The sequence below is a fragment of the Peromyscus eremicus genome, chromosome 3 (genome assembly GCF_949786415.1).
Source record: "Peromyscus eremicus chromosome 3, PerEre_H2_v1, whole genome shotgun sequence".
In the NCBI taxonomy this organism is placed as follows: Eukaryota; Metazoa; Chordata; class Mammalia; order Rodentia; family Cricetidae; genus Peromyscus; species Peromyscus eremicus.
The window spans coordinates 62,543,039-62,554,752 of NC_081418.1; the positions used below are offsets into that span (position 1 = coordinate 62,543,039).

At 49.1% G+C, this 11,714-nt stretch overlaps 1 protein-coding gene across 2 annotated transcripts; it reads left to right on the forward strand.

The window, feature by feature from the left end:
- Positions 1 to 368: 368 nt before the first annotated feature.
- On the forward strand, positions 369 to 9,774 carry Insig1 (insulin induced gene 1). Of its 2 annotated transcripts, XM_059257775.1 has the most exons (5): positions 388 to 792; positions 2,677 to 2,801; positions 3,714 to 3,880; positions 4,370 to 4,469; positions 7,904 to 9,774. In XM_059257775.1, exons 1-5 carry the CDS (start codon positions 441 to 443, stop codon positions 7,931 to 7,933), a joined length of 774 nt encoding a protein of 257 aa, XP_059113758.1. In that variant the 5' UTR covers positions 388 to 440; the 3' UTR covers positions 7,934 to 9,774. The 2 variants fall into 2 exon arrangements, with proteins under 2 accessions (XP_059113759.1, XP_059113758.1); XM_059257776.1 differs by lacking the exons at positions 2,677 to 2,801; positions 3,714 to 3,880; positions 7,904 to 9,774 and having other exon boundaries at positions 369 to 792; positions 4,370 to 4,452.
- Positions 9,775 to 11,714: the final 1,940 nt, after the last annotated feature.

Genomic DNA, 11,714 nt, shown 5'->3' on the forward strand with positions numbered 1-11,714 from the left:
CGCGTTCTTTCGGAAACCGAGGTCGGGCAGCGCATTGCAGGGCAGGGCAGGGCAGGGCAGCGCCGGACCTTACGACCCACGTCCCGCCCGCCCCGGTGGCGGCCCGCGCGGCGCGCACTCGCCCCAAGCGCGCGTGCCGGGCACCGGCCCCACCCCCCCGGTGGCGTGTGCGCACGTCATATGGGCCGCCCTCCTCCCATTGGCTCCCGCCGCCTCACCAGACCCCGAGCGGACAGGCGCGCGGGCAGGGCGGAGCCGCCGGGAGACACGCCCCCCAGCGGGGCGCGCGGGTGGTGGATAGGCTGGGCGCGGCCACGTGACGCCACCGGCGGCCCGCCTTATAAGCGGAACCCGCGCGGGACCGCGGCCGCTCCTGGGCCGTCCGGGCGCGCTACCCGTGGTGTCGTGGCGTGCTCCTCCCACTGTGCGCCTGGCCGCCGATGCCCAGGCTGCACGACCACGTCTGGAGCTGCCCAAGCGCTGGCGCTGCGAGGCCGTACAGCCTCCCGCGAGGCATGATTGCGGCAGCCCGCTGTCCGCAGGGCCCCGGAGCCCCAGAGCCGGCGCCCCGGGGCCAGCGAGCGGGAACGGCAGGATGCGGCGCGCGGCCCGGCAGCTGGCACCACGACCTGGTGCAGCGGAGCCTCGTGCTCTTCTCGTTCGGCGTGGTCCTGGCCCTGGTGCTCAACCTGCTGCAAATCCAGCGGAATGTCACGCTCTTCCCCGACGAGGTGATCGCCACCATCTTCTCCTCCGCCTGGTGGGTGCCCCCATGCTGTGGCACGGCAGCCGGTGAGTGCCCTTCCTTGTTCTTGGAGTCGGTGGGGCGGGGGGGGCGGGGGGGGAGGGACACGTCAGCTGTTGTCACCCTGAGTACGAGAAAGGGGGGACGAGAGGGTTGGGAGCCCCAGACGCTGGCGAGCGACAGGCGGAAGTTGGAGGGACTAGTGATGGAGATGAGGTCAGGAGATAATTGGCAGTTTAAGTGGAGGAGTCGCAGCTGTCTCGCAGAGCCCGAAGCCAGGATTGGCCGCCTGGAGAACTGGTGAGGGCAGCACCACGCGGCCATTGGCTGCCTGAGCAAACGTGCTACCCCGCTGAATAACTGAAAACAAACCGTCACGTGCGCTCAAGAGTCTGTTGCCAGGGGACAGACTTCTCCATACTTCCTTCTGCTGATAGTGAGTGCCTTGTGGCTAGCAGCCAAGCCCTCTGGAACTCCGTGGCCCAGTAGACTTGGGACAGGAGTAAAGGAGGAACCCTTGGGCCTGAGCACACCGTATGGCGTCACCTCTCAGGCCCAACGAAATTTGTGACAATGTGACAGTCTTTTTTTTTTTTCCATTTTGCTGATTTTACAAAAAAAAAAAAAAAGTTGAATGGTCACAGCCCAATAGATCCCTGCATATCCCTCAATGCACATCATGGGTTTGAAAAACATTGTCAGGTGCTTCTGCCCATCCCACCCTCCTCCCAGCCTTGCTTGTCTTTGGCCTGTGTAGGTGGTCAGCATAATTTCTGGTGCACCTTTTCTCCAGTGTGGTGAGGCACACCTGTGCCTGGGGCCACAGGACAGCAGGAGCAGCTCCTGCCTGCTTTGAAGTCAGCTTTTATTGACTGCCTGCCTGTGCTTTATATGCTGGCCTTCTATGCTGGGCTGTGGCTGAGTCATGGGTTAAAGGTAATATGCAGAGTACTTGCTGTTGATTCCCAAGGCTGCTCTCAGGCTCCCCTGCAGCATTCTGGGGTCCAGCCCTGTGACAGCTGTCTGCTTCTTCCAGGAAGGCTGATGTAGCCACTGGGAGGAAGTTGTCATCTTTGTTTTCAAAGCACTCTACCACTTTGGGGCTCTATTGATTGAACATTCTTGTTCATTTGGGGCTGGGGGTGGCCTCATACATGTTAGGCAAATCATTTGCCACTGAGCTATTACCCCAGCACTTAATAGTTCTTTGGGGAATAAGATGTAGAGTTGATATTCAGTGTTTTGCACATATGGAACATAAAGTTTGTCATGGAAGTTTTGAGGAATACCTGGGACGGTTTCTCTCCTTATCTGAACGTGTGGCTGAACAGCATCTTTCTCATCACTGACAAGGCTGAATGACTATTCATGCCAGACAAGGTGGAATGGTAGCCTGAGGTCTTGAACTTAGCTGCAACTCACATGTACCTTGTGTCCCATGGGGGCTCTCCCTCTTGTACTGCAGACACCCCTTCCTTCCTGTTTTTGACTCTCTGGGTCTCTTTCTGGAATGCCCAGCTTGCTGCTGTCTGTCCAAATGTTGAGTTGTCTGAGTCTGTGTCTGTGACGATTCCTAACTCAACCTCTTCCTTCTCTGCCCTCCACTTTACTTACATAATCCTCATTTCACACATGAGGAAACAAACAGGAGGTGGCACGGCCACCCGAGCAGCCTGGGACTGACAGCAGCGCTCTCCCTTCCTGAGGCCCTTCCCTTCCCACAGTATGAGACTTGTCCCACTGGGCCCAGGTCAGGGCCGAGAGAAAGCAATATGAGGTAGCCTTGCCACAGCCTTTTCCTACAGGTGCTTTGTGCTACAGGTGACAGACTGCCTAGGAAAAGAAGTGGTTTGGATCCTATTAATAATGACCATACAAGGACTAATTTTAGCCAGTGTGTTCTAATCCTGTTTTTGTTTTTCTCCAAACAGCTGTTGTCGGCCTCCTGTACCCCTGTATTGACAGTCACCTGGGAGAACCACACAAGTTCAAGAGAGAGTGGGCCAGCGTCATGCGCTGTATCGCCGTGTTCGTTGGCATCAACCATGCCAGTGCCGTATCCTCAGCTGGTGTCTGTGTCCAGGGTGTCATATGGGTGTGTTAGGGTATATTGTTACTATGACCAAGAATTGATGCTCATTGCCTCATCCCTGTGCTTTAGAGGAATTCTGGGTCCAGCTTCTGGGGCCTTTTACTCATCTTAGAACACTTGAGCTAACACCAGAAGTGAATATACTCTGCCCCTCAGTTACTGTGGCTCTCAGTGGACTTTATTCCTCTTAGCTTCTCCCCCACTGACATGCTTGTTCCTGTGATAGAGAATTAGAGCCTTGCTCAGTCCAAGGCTGGTCAAGTGGCCCCTGGCCTTCTAGTGTCCAAAGCTGACACACTCCCTTCATGCAATATGTTGTGTTTTTGTGCAATATGCATTTTCTGTGAAAATGGTTGATTTGATGGCAAACCCTTCAAATACTACGTTTCTAGAGCAACTTGGAGTAAAAGATTGTACACCAACTTTAGGGGGCTCTTTCCTTACTCAAATGATTCACAAGTTAGTTCTGATAGTGCTGATTGACAGGCACTGAATTAATAAACTGACAGACTTACTTCTGCCCTTCTGCCTGGGGTGGCACAGAGACAACATGGAGGTAGTGCCTGCTTGTCTCCACTGAAAAGTAAGAGGGCAGGGTAGAGACAGTATCTTAGCAAAACTTCATTGCTTTTGACCAAATGCCAGTAGAGGCTCACAGCTTTCAGAAAGTTTACTATTATTACTCTGGATGTGGTACTCCCAGGGGATGCGGGGGGAGGGGGGTGTTCGGGGGCGGGGGTCTCAGGTTTGTTCATGTGCCATCATTATAAGCAGTAAGTTACTGTATAATGATGTGGCCTGTGAGTAATTCTGGGGTTTAGTTTTTTTTTTCATATGATAAATTAGGAAACTTTTCCTTAACTTTTGGATCTCTAGAAATTGGATTTTGCCAATAATGTTCAGCTGTCCTTGACTTTAGCAGCCCTGTCTTTGGGCCTGTGGTGGACGTTCGATCGCTCCCGAAGCGGCCTTGGGCTTGGGATCACCATTGCCTTCCTAGCTACGCTGATCACTCAGTTTCTTGTGTATAACGGTGTTTACCAGTAAGTGTGTGCTTTACAATGTTGCTTTGCTTTTGTAACAACACTTGCCTACTAAGTGTAGATATTTTGTGTGTTATTTGACTTTTTATGCAAAATAACATGGAAATCTCAAAATGCTTTTTCTTGGCTCATATTAAAAACTCACTATCAGCCGGGCGGTGGTGGCGCACGCCTTTAATCCCAGCACTCGGGAGGCAGAGGCAGGCGGATCTCTGTGAGTTCGAGGCCAGCCTGGGCTACCAAGTGAGTTCCAGGACAGGCGCAAAGCTACACAGAGAAACCCTGTCTCGAAAAACCAAAAAAAAAAAAAAAAAAAAAAACTCACTATCCGTAACTTGGTGAAAGTAAAGTCTGGTGGCCATAAAACATGCCTTTAGACACTGACATTTGATGTTACCTGTAGCTCACAAATGTCTCCTATACCCACATGACGGGAATCCTGGACCCCAGGCTGCCTGCATGGCTAAAACTGTCTTGTTTCCTTCCTAGGTACACATCCCCAGATTTCCTCTATATCCGTTCCTGGCTCCCGTGTATATTTTTCTCAGGAGGCGTTACAGTGGGAAACATAGGACGACAGTTAGCTATGGTGAGTGTCCTGAGCACTTGAGACTTTTCAGCTTGACCAAGAGATTTTGTGTTGATGTGTGTCTCATTAGGATTCCTCAGCAGCAGTTGGTGAGAATAGTCTATGTTAACTATAAAATGATCCATAGCTGGGTCTTCCCTAAGTTACGATGTGTAGATTTTTAACACTTGTTCATGCTGGAAAGCAACCAGAATTTCAGGATGGCTGTGTGTATTGCAGCTGTGTCTTGCGGTTTCCCTGAGTTCATATAACCCCTAGGCAGCCACATTGTCAGTTGCTCTCTAGCATGTGTGCAGACAGTGCTGGGGTTCATCTTGTCCAGGGACAAACCGCGGGACAGCTTGGGTCAGCAAGTACTCCCTACCAAGAGGCACCTGAGTCTAGGCACAGGGAGGGAGTCATCCAGAGAGCTCTGGATCATGGCTTGACCTCTGTGTAAAGGGACCGTCTTGTTGGAGTACTAGGTCTCTTCTTGGAAGAGAAAGCAGTGCCACCTCCTAACATCCAGGGTCACTTCTGAGGCAGCTGAGTTCAGAATCTTGTAGCAGGTCTCTTCATCAGGCAGCAATTGCCACATGAACACTTTAATTTTGAAGATAATGTGGACATGTTATTTCAAGATGACTTTGACCCATGGGCTTAAGTGAACATTCCAGAAGGGTGACTAGGAAAGGGCCATTGTGCACAGAGATGAACTGTGGGGCTTTCTCTGAGCGCTTATCTCAGTATTTCATGCTAGTTTTAAACAGTCATCTGATACCCACTCATGAGAAGCTGCATTTGAAGGCCACTTGGATAGCTCACAAAAATACGAGTCATTTCTAAAGGCTAGAACTAGAGATGTCTTTCTCTTCTGTCCCTGATAACCCTCTACAGATCACAGCCAGTCAGAAATTCTCTTGTCCCTGATGGAGAGTTAGAAAGCTTTCCTCAACATTAAAAATCTTGTCAGAAGCCAGGCATGGTAGGATACACCTGCAGTCCAAGCACCTAGGAGTCTGAAGCAAGTGGGTCTTGAGTTGAGGCCAGCATGGGCTACATATAGAGACCTTGTCTTAAAACATAAAAACTAACCCTCCCCCCCCCAAAAAAAAAAAAAAAACGGATTCATATCACATGAAAACATGGCGACACTTCTCCCTCCCACGATCATGCCCAGGTGGTTATCAGTGGAAGGAAGGCCTCCTAGTACCTCATGTTTTGAGATTTGTCCGCAGTCTGGCAGAGAATCCCTTGGGCTTTTGAACTAAGTTGACCTCAAGCAGGTTGACTAGTTTCAGTCTGAAAGATGTTTGGAGTTGTAACATCTGGGCTCGGGATAATGTGTGGCGGCCAAGGCTCTCATTCTTTTAGGAACTTAGCATGCCTGGGAAGGAGTGGACATTTGAAGCATGTTGGCCGTCTGTACACCTAGAGGTGATGATCCTAGAGGAGTTGAGCCCAGCCAGCTTTGAAGTCTTTCTAGGAACCTCTGCCGCCCTCCTACTGTTTGTCAGGCCTCTATTCTTGCCTCTAGTTCCTGAGCATGAGACTCTGGTTACTAAGAAGGGTGCCCATCCCCAGGAGCTCAGCTGATGGCATTACAGTTTCTATGTGTGGTAGTGCCCTTTGTCCTGTGTGTCTGAGTACAGAGCCTTGTCATCAGCCATCATTAATAGAACCTGCAGGGTTTGCTGTGTGCATTTAAAAATGATTGCAAACAGCATCCAAGTGTATGGCAGCTTCTTGTCACCTCACCCACGGGGACACTAACGGTGGAGCTTGCTCACTGTTGTTGGATTCAGTTTGTCTTTCCTGTTGTCTCCTGACACAAGAGTCACTGAAGACGCATCTGCTGCCCATGTCCATTGTTACTAATGGAGCCCTCAAGCTGTGAAGTAGAAGCTATGATTAATGTGTTTTAAATATGGAACTTGATGTTTGCCCAAGTGTGTGCAATTTGAGCCATGCTACTCATTAATATACTATATGGCCCTTTAACATATAGCATGTACCTTTCATTCATTCTGCAAATGGATATAAAAACTGGTGTAAACAAACCAAGGTCCCAGGTGCAGTCTTGCCATTTAGATACACCTACTGGGGCAGCCAGGTGCCTATGTTCGTTCCAGTGAATCTCTGCCCATTGATAGCGTCTTGGGTCTTTTGCCTCTTACACTAATTCAGGCATAGTTTTAGTCTCCTGAAGACGGTACCTTCTAAAATTGTGTTTTGTCTTTGGAATCAGTAAATAGATAGTATAATTTGATGGCTTAACTTTTCTTTCCAACTGACTTGTCGATAGTCTGACCTGGGCCAGGTGTGGTGCACACCCCCCTTTTTTTTTTTAATTAAGAAATTTTCTACTCACCCTACATACCACCCACAGATCCACAGAACCCACCTCCTCCCTCCTCTCACCCCCCCCAGCCCTCCATCCCAAGCCACCCCCGATCCCCACATCCTCCAAATCAAGGTCTCCCATGGGGAGTCGGCAGAGCCTGGCACACGGAGCCAAGGCAGGTCCAAGCCCCTCCCCGCCGCACCAAGGCTCCTCAAGGTGGTACACACCTTTAATTCCAGCATTTGGGAGGCAGAAACATGCAGATCTTTGTGAGTTCCAGACCAGCCTGGACTATACTCAAAAAACGGGGGGGAACAAAAAAAGAAGAAACACTAAACTACTTTAAGTTTGCTTAAAGCCTCTGTATGTCAGCTTTGAGGGAAGCACGTTTTCTGGAAAGCATGCCACACTCTCGGGGTGGCTTTACTCGGACCCCCATTTCTGTCTATCACTCATGGTTCCCAGAATCTTATTAAGTATGACTGCTGAATGTGGGAGAACTGAACAGAGCAGGAGGTCTCTGGACTCCCAGAGGATGTGTGAATTGAGGTTTATCTCTCCTGCATTGGCAGCTTGTGGTTGCTCTGTCCAATCAGCTCTACCAGTGAGACACTATCCTGCACATGGTCAGTCCTGCAGGCCTGGCCATGGTGGTGATTCCCAGGCTTGAACTGCTGCCAGGGCAGGTATAGCAGAGGCCTCAGGTCTGACAAAGGCTCCAGCAGAAACCACCTACCTTTTCCACAGTAAATCTGATTTAAAATAGGGCCCTAACTGCACCAAGCCAGCTCTCGGGTGCACCTGTGCTATCTCGGTGTGGGTGGTGGTGCTTTGATAGTGTTTGCTGTGGCTGGTGGCTTCGTCACACATTTGTCATTGTCTGTCTGCATAACAGGCTCCATAGAAAGGGGTTAGCAGCACCGCTTTCTCTGAGGTTTGGATTGTTGTAACTTCATAGGTGAAGAGCTAGGTTTGTAGCCTTGGCAGCCTGAAGGGCAGTGGTGGAGCTCATTCATCCTGAGCCTGACGACATCCCCAGGCCAAGGGAATTGTATAGACCTCAACAATTAAAGCATTCAAGCACTGACTTCTCTTTTTCTTTTCCGCACAGGGCGTTCCAGAAAAGCCTCACAGTGACTGAACTTCAGGGCATGGTTCAGAGCGGAAGCAGGATGCGGAGACACTGGTCCTGGGTGTGATGAAGACTCTTTTTCCTCAATGTCCCATTTAGACTGGGCTGACGATGATAAATGACTCCTGAAGAAGTGTTCACATGGTCTAGACTAGCAAACAGAGGCAAGGACTACTGACCTAAAAGTCTTACCTTGCTCACCCACCCTCACACCTGTCTGCACTGGAACATTCCATCCCAGGCTGTATGTGAGAGTGGGGCAGGGGGCCAGTTTCCTGAGTATTAGATTTCATTCATCATTCAAAGCAAGTTGCCATATTTCAAAGCCTTGAATCAATGAATTACCAACCTGCAGTTTTGTGTCAGTGCCCAAAGGGGAGAGGTTGATGGTGCTTAACAGACATGAAGTATGTGTAATAAGAATATTTATCCAGAATTAAAATAGAGGGTTGTGTAAGGGGTGGGAGAGAAGAGCAGCAGTGAGGTGGAGGAAGGTCATGCTCCCAGTAGGTCCCAGTGCAGCCACATCTCCAGGGCATGCTCAGGCAGGTGCTCACATGTGGGCCTCACCAGTGTGGGAACCATGCTTTTCCCTGCCAGGGGTTTGTAGACAATCTTACTGAGAGCCAAGGGCAGCGCAAAGTCATGATTCTGCACCGTGATGCTGGACTTCTCACCTCAATTTAAATGAAGTTTTGTCCATGAGCTGGACGATCTAAGAGTGGGTAGCTGTCTGTGCTGTTTCAGTCATAATGAGCCGAAATTGTTTCTGTCACTCCAGAGTGGAGAGGACTTTTCCACAGCCCTATGGAGCTTGCAATCTGTGATTGCCTTGTAAAAGGTTGAGTGCGCACGTCACTGCGTTAAACACACGGTGTCCTGTATGCATTGAATGGCATAGACCACGTGGGACCTAATTTGCAAGTATTGGGTCTTCGACTTCAAGTGCAATGTGTATGAAAACCAATCTGAGCCTTGTATTCTCTTAAATATTTATTTTATTTTATTTTTTTTTACCGCGTGAGCTGTTCCAGAGAAGGGTTCTCGGGTCATTTCAGAGCTGCGTGGAGGTGAGCTTAGCAATACTTCTGTCAGCTGTGACGCTCCCTCAGTCACACCCTCCACTGCACCCTAGTCCTCTGACATACTCCAGTTCTGTGAGTTTAGTAATTTGTACTTACAAATTTACTTTTTTTTTTTTGTATTCTGCAATGTAAGTGTTTTTGGTTTGTTTTAAATTCTGTAGAACTGACTCGATGAAGCAGAAGTTGGGCCCTAGGCAGGACAGGAGCTTGGTGCCTGTGTGGACATCTGGGTTTGGGTTCACTCACGTGGTGATGCTCATTGGGGTTTTGCTTATTTTGTTTTGAGGAAAATGTCTGGAGTAAACTGGTTTTCTGAAACTACTTTGGTTAGGAGAAAATGGGTTGTTCTGGACTTTGGAGCAACCCTTAAAATTTCCTGGGAATAAAAACGAATGGTTGGTCCTTCGAAGGCATTCTTCAGCTAAGACTTAAGTGTCTTACGAAAACCACAAGTGACTAGAAGAAGAGCAAGTGAACTTGGCGATGTACTTGATCATATATGATGAGTATTTTTTTCTCTTAAACTGGAAATAAATCTGGTAGAAATAATGTAGCCAAAAAATGTGAATCCGAAGGATATTTTTGCCAATAGCTTATAGCAGGTACATTGAACCAAAGTGATCGAATTTGTAAAAATGGTAATTAGTACCAACCACATTCACTGTCCCCGATCTGAACACCCAGCGAGGTTCACGTCCATGCTAACTTTGCAGCGTTGTGTTCTTTTTGCATTCTTTTTTTACTTTTATTAAAGGTTCAAAACCAGCTGTTGTGTTTCTGAGTTTTTCTTTCTTTCTGAGGAGAATGGCACCTTGGTGTAGAGTGTTAGGATTCATGGGGAGAGGGTCTTTCAGTTTGGAGATTTGACACAGCCTTTGGGAAGTGCCCTTTGAGGATGTTTCCTATGTGGTAGGAGCTAAATGGAGCCAAGAGGAACCTGTCACTGCCCTTGCCCCGACTGGTATGCATAAAGAAGCTGGTCCATCACTCTGTCACCTGATCTTGCAGGCTATTGGTGGCAAGGTTTAGGGTGGAGTGATTGGTGACCTTATGCAGAAAAGCCATCTCTTGTCCTCCCTGTGCTAAAAGAATGCACTCTACTTTCAGAACAGTTCCACCATTCTTAACTCAGCCTTGATGGTGGCCTGAAGCACTGGTGGCCTTATTGCTTTACTGAAGGTGGACCGTGCATTGGAACACAGACCCACACCCATAGATTCCCACTGCATTCAAGACGAGCTTGACACTGAGCAGCCCCAGTGGTCACGATGTTGGTGTGCACATTCTCTGGCTGGAAACCCAGCATTTATGGGAAGGAACCCAGTGTATGCTGGCTCCAGCAGAGTGAGCTCACTCTAAACTTGTGTTTTAGAGGCTAAAACTCCCTGAATTTCACTGGGTGTTCCACGAACTACAATTTCATGAAAGGCAAAGTATGAGATTCCCAAAATATTCCCACCCACTTCTTCCAAGACTTTTGAGAAGGCTGAGTCCAGAGGGGCTCAGTATTGACTTCAGTGACTTCATTTGCCAAGTTCTTCAGATCCCCTGGGTATTTACATGGGGATCTGCCTGACAGATTTAGATTATGGTGGGTATGTTGGTAAAATGGAAAAAGGCTGGCCCACATCTCCCTACCTTTTTTCCCACCCTTATGGAGTTGGACAACTGTAGCTACAGCTGCTTTCTTCCTGGAGCTTCAGATCTCTGTGTGATCATGAAACCACACAGCAGCTAACAGCCTTAGGGTCACCACAAAATCACACCAAAGACTCAACTTAGTCTCCATAATGTGCTGTGGGAAGCTGCCTGCTCCCGACCCATCTCCCTTCTGGTTTACTCTTGGGGTTGGGAGAGGCTCATAAACAGGCAGCAGACTGTGTAGGTTATATTGACAGACAAGGGTCCAGAAATAGATCTGAGTCCTGATATCCCAAGCATACTCTGGATTTTCCTTTAGAAAAGTGAATGAGTGAATAACAACAACCTGTGTTTCTTAAGATGCTTAGGAAAATGAGCCAGGCACACCTTTAATCCCAGCACTTGGGAGGCAGAGGCAAGATCTCTGAGTTCAAGGCCAGCCTGGTCTACAGAGTGAGTTCCAGGACAGCCAGAGCTACACAGAGAAACCCTGTCTTGAAATAATAAGATAGGAAAATATTAATGAACACTGTGTGCCAGATGTGCTGTGCCCTGGAAGCCCAGCATCCACAAAATTGGTTTCTTCCTGGACAGGAGCTGGGTAAAACCCATCAGGCTCAGGGAGACCCCGTGTGGTCATGTGGAGATGTGAGACTCCCAAATGAGACATGACTGGTGTTTCAGTGGCTCTGATCCTGCCCAGCATAGGTATTCAGGAAAGCTATGAATGGGAAAGAATTAAGGAGAGGGAGGGAGGGAGGAGCTTACTTCAAACACTCAGGTGTGGGGTGTAAGAAGATAGTGGTCATTAGGCTAGCTGCTAGACTCAGTCCTTGGCTGCTAGTTAGGAACATCAGGAATTCCCGGGCCCTGGGTTGTCTCTACAGGAAGAAGGTAGTCAGGTCCAGGAAAGCATCCCTATCTCAGGATGACTGCCTCCACTCTCCATCTAAGGGCAGGAGTCTGCACCATATCTCTCTGCAGCTCTCACTGTGCCCCACCTTGCACTATGGGTTAAATTGTACCCCACACCTGAAAAAGAGGTTCAAGTCCCAACCTCCAAC